The 5169-nt window shown below is 41.4% G+C and overlaps 1 protein-coding gene across 1 annotated transcript in view; it reads right to left on the reverse strand.

The window, feature by feature from the left end:
- Positions 1-1499, reverse strand: part of LOC147626195 (uncharacterized) — a 5846-nt gene extending 4347 nt beyond the window's left edge. The window contains exon 1 of the mRNA XM_086816884.1: positions 1202-1499. Coding sequence (XP_086673010.1) covers positions 1202-1431 — 230 coding nt within the window. The 5' untranslated portion in view covers positions 1432-1499. The remainder of the gene's footprint in view (positions 1-1201) is intronic.
- Between the last annotated feature and the right edge of the window lie 3670 nt (positions 1500-5169).

Raw genomic sequence — 5169 nt, forward strand, 5'->3', positions numbered from 1 at the left:
CAGGGTGCCTGGTTTACACTCAGATCGCTTTTCTTGCAAATGCAGAAGCTCCTCGCACGCAAAGTTCTCTCTCTCTCTCCCTCTCGAATGTGTGTGTGGGGGTGGGTGTGGGTGTGTGTGAGAGAGAGAGAGAGAGAGAGAGAATGTTGGAAGACCCTCAAGTCCCTTGCGTTGTAATCAACAAGAAAGCAAGAGCTCTTGACCAATGAGTTTTGCAACTCTACATTCGAGAACCTCTAACCCGGGTTAGCGCGCCACAAGGAGATGAATGCACTAGCGTATATGCTTACCATATCTCTACACACACTTACTCTACACACATATGCAATGCATTTCAAACAAACCTCTCAACATATGATGCAAAACATGCAATGTGTCACTCCTCTCTCGATCCCAAAGCCCATAAATCAATCCTTAAGTTACTCTAATGTGGGATTCACATCCATGCTCGATCTTCCTAAATATGCATCAATGCTCAAACCATACATGCACGCAAAGTGAGCCTTCACTACACATCAACTACAAGCACATTGGCAAGCATCCTATGCACATAATCAACACTAATAATGCAAGCAAATCAAATGGCATCTAATGGGCAAGCAAATCAACACTTTCTAATATAATCTAATCACTAATTAATGTGCTCACTCATGCCCACGAGCTATTCAAGATTCACTCAAGCACTAAGGGAGAAGAAGCATGCACGCTAGCTACACATACACACACATAAAGCAAAGATTTAAGCTACTTCAGCACATTCACAAGATTAGCAAGGAGTTAAGGCTTACTACATAGTACTAGCAAGCAGAGGTTGGCATATCAAAAAGTGCTAATTAGCACTTCCAAACACATCACATAGTGCTAAGTAGCACTCTATAATGTGCTAATTAGCACTCTACATAGTGCTAATTAGCATTTTGTGGTATGCTAACTAGCACCTACAAGCATACCACAGAGTGCTAATTAGTAGTCTGTGGTGTGCTAATTAGCACCTGCAGGCATACCACAGAGTGCTACTTAGCACACTACATAGTGCTAATTAGCACCTATGGGCATGAGATAGGATTTGATACAAAGTGAGCCTGTTTTGCCCGAGGAGATTGATAGACAGCCTCTGATTTGGAGCAGATGGGTGCAGGGTCGTCAATTAGGAGAGCAAGACTCATATTGAGTGGGCGAGATGGGACATGGTTTCGCCTACCTCCGTCCTTCATTGGACCATGTCACGATGTGTAGACGCGGAGCGGAGTTGCCACTCGCATTCTTGAGATTGAGGAGGCTATCCCGGACTCCTGGAGAGATGCACATCACGTTCAGGATGAGGTCGATGGTTGGTGGGGCTATTTTGAGGGTATGGATCCTCCACAACTTGCCCGCTATGGTGGCTTTATTTCTACAGTTACGCAAGATTTCAAGCTCATCTTTGATCATGAGAGCACTACTTTCATTTCTCTCCCTTGGTTCCGCATCAGAGTTAGGGGAAAGCTTTGAGCCATCTCTCTTGGGACCCGGGCGAGTGGTTTTGGCCTTCTGTGGATGGGATTGATGACAAGGTGACCTTTACCTCCTTCTTTGAGTGCTCTGTCAGGATCAAGCACGCGTGACAGAGCACAAGCACGGGTGATGATGATGGGCCGCAATATAGAGGCACGCTACATGTGGGTGAGATTGCAGGCCACCACACTAGTGCCATCTGCATAGTGGTATGCTATTTTCTGCTAGATGCATCACGATACGCGAGACACGGATTCAAAGCTAACTGATATATATATATATATATATCAATACAAGATTAAGGGAGACTGGCCCTCCCTCCACGTGGGCAACGGAGGGGGGCCTATTTCAAAATGGCCAATTCTCCTACAAGCGTGAAGTTCACGCTTCACGCTTCACGCGAGGTGACGTGACGTGAGTCGCCTACTGTTCCAGGCGTTCTGCGCGTTCTGCTGTTGCAGTCCTTTCATCACCTCCGGCACGTTCGGGTCGCGTCGAGCTCTCACAGGTATCTTCGTACTGCCAGTTTCTCTCTGACAAGTGCATTTCACTTCCTAGGCGGTGTCCGTCCTGGTGTCAAGGGTGCCAGACTGCGTGGGGGATGAGCACGCAGTGTCATGTGAAGTGTGGAGAGTCAACTTGGGCTCTCGAACTCACCAAGACAAGCGTGTTGAGCGTGCCATCGACAGAGGCCGAGAGGAGGCCAGTGTGACAGGGCCTGTGTGGGCGGCAAGGAGACTGTGTAGGCAACGGCCGGTGGTGAGGTCCCAGAGCCTGATGCTCCCGTCAGCTGAGCCCGAGAACAAGAGTTTTCTGTCGTGGGGGGGAGGCCGGGGGGGGATTCCAGTGGGTGTTGCGCACCTAGGACACCGAGGCCCTGGGCGCGGACAGGTAGCCATGCAGCCCGAACAGAGCAAGGTGGCGGACACCGCCCAGAGACCGACGACGATATATATATATATATATATCTCCTTGGACCATTGTATATATATATATATATATATATATATCACACACACACATATATAATATATAACACATATATATTATATATGTGTGTGTGTGATATATATATATATATATATATATATATATATATATATATATATATATATACAATGGTCCAAGGAGAGCTCTTTGGAATCACCATAGGAAGAAGAAGAAGAATACTCCTCGCTTTGGCTATCGGTCACTTCATCTTGGAATGAATCATCCATGCGGATATATATATATATATATATATCACATATATATATATATATATATATATATCACACACACACATATATATAATATATATGTGTGTAATATATATATATATATATATGTATGTATAATACATACATATATATATATATACACACACACGCGTGCACTTTGAAAAGTGCCACTTTGAAAGTGTACCCTTTGAAAAAGTGCCGTTTTGAAGAGTGTACACTTTGGAAACCGTCACCTACGAAGTGTACACTTAAGAAAAGCCAATTTGAAGAGTCACTTTAAAAAGTGCCACTTTGAAAAGTGGCACCTTTCATATATATATATATATACAAACATATATATATACATACTTATATATATATATATATATATATATATATATATATATATATATATATATTACGTAAACATTATTGGGGACAATGCTTGCAAGCTGGAACTAACTATGTGTATGACTCTCTCAGCATGGCATGTCGTACTGATGCTATAGGAACAAGGCAATATAGGTTTGCAATGAATGGTGAGGAGATATGCTTTAGAGCATGGTATGAGATGCATGGTATTCCAAGGACATCGTTCTATCGGTATAGGAGGCAATTCGAGAATGGTATGCAAAGAGCTATGCATGGCAACAAGGGTATAGTCAGAAAGGGATGGGATCATACAGAGTTGGGTAGAGCAATAAATCAAGATTTTATGTGGAGTAACTCTGAGTGCATGCCCCACAAAAGCATGTCAACTTTAGCTGATGGAGCAAGAGAGACCCAATTGGTTATTCCAGATGTGTATAAACAAGTTGACATTTTAAATGAGGTGAATCTAACATTGAAACAAAAAGAGATGTCCATGTCTACTTTTAATAGGATTTGGAATATAGAGTTTATGTATGTGAGCCTTGCCAAGACAAGTGAGTTTTCAAAATGTGCTACATGCAGTGGAATCAAAGAACAATTAAGAGCTATAAAGTGCCAAGAGGAAAGAAACAAGCTAATGCATCGTCGAAAACTTCACATGGTACAACAGCTCAATTGTAGAAATTTATATTATGCATGGCGTTTGAGCTCTCAGTTGAATCCTCAAAATTACTTATGCATTATATACGATAAGATGGACCAGAAGAAAATAGCAATCCCTAGATTGAAGGTGTGCTTCAAAGGAAACAGATAAATCCATGCAGTTACCGATATCATTAACAGGCATGATAACTCATGGACATGGTCAAGGGCATTATGGGCACTTTTCTATCAGCTTATGGCCATCAGATCCAAATTTCACAAATCGGTTCTCTTGCCTTGTGTTTAAGGAACTTGGAGAGATGTGACCGACATGACTATGGGGACCTTGCTTATGATGGAATGGCAAGATTGAGTAGCACATTATTTATCTTGCATCTACAACTGAGGAAATACAAAACAACACACAACACTCACACAACACGACTGTGATTTCAAAAGGATACCAGAGAACCTAATGTTGCAATTGGATAATTGTGCATCTGAGAACAAGAATCGTTACTTGTTTGCATACCTTTCTTTGTTGGTTACTCGAGGAGCTTTCAAAATGATACAATTGGGTTTTCTAATGGTGGGTTATACACACGAGGATATTGATGCAATGTTTAGCAGATTCTCTGAAAGGTTGAGGACAAGCCAAACATTCACATTTCCACACTTCATGTATATTTTCAAGCAATGTCGAATTTCAGCTCCAACACCATTCTTGATTACACAAGTTCCAGACTTCAAGACCTTCATTGATGGATACTTATGTGATAGTGAGGATGCCTTAATAGGACACTCAAAGCCACTATAGGTTCTTCATGCATGATAATGTGCCAATCATGTAATACAAGTGTTAAAACCCAAAGATCTCTCTAGATAATTGTTATTCATAAACATGCATAAATCAGGCATAAACTCATCCACCCGACCACCCCCGAGCCCAAGGGATACACACATGAATTATAATGTGTCATGAGAATATATTTTAAGTCCTCTATAAAAATATTATTTATCCCCTCTTGAGTAATTTGGGGGACGCCTAGATTACTCTTGCGTCATGCTGGCTACGTTAATATCGTGGGTGACACCACTATAAATATTAATACGTGCGGTATATGACGTATGTTTGAGGCCACCTATGATTATTTCAGTTAGGTTTGTATGGCAGGGTGATTCCTGGGGTACTTACGCCTGGTAGTCATGAGTTGGTGATGATTTGTGCCTGTTTAATATTTGTGGGATTAATTTAATAATTAATTGGGCTTATATTTTCAGGTGATGAAGACTATGGGAATTGAAGAGTTTACTTTGGAAGAAATGTCTTGGATCATCACATTTCATTTTTGGCAAGCATAGTAGCTTGTAATCTTATTAAATGATTTTTCCATTTTGAACATTAGGAAAGATACATTTATTTTTGTGGAATTTATTAAAGCCTATGGCTTTACCCTAGTCC

This window comes from Cibotium barometz, chromosome 22, assembly GCF_041138505.1.
Source record: "Cibotium barometz isolate CiBa-2024 chromosome 22, ASM4113850v1, whole genome shotgun sequence".
In the NCBI taxonomy this organism is placed as follows: Eukaryota; Viridiplantae; Streptophyta; class Polypodiopsida; order Cyatheales; family Cibotiaceae; genus Cibotium; species Cibotium barometz.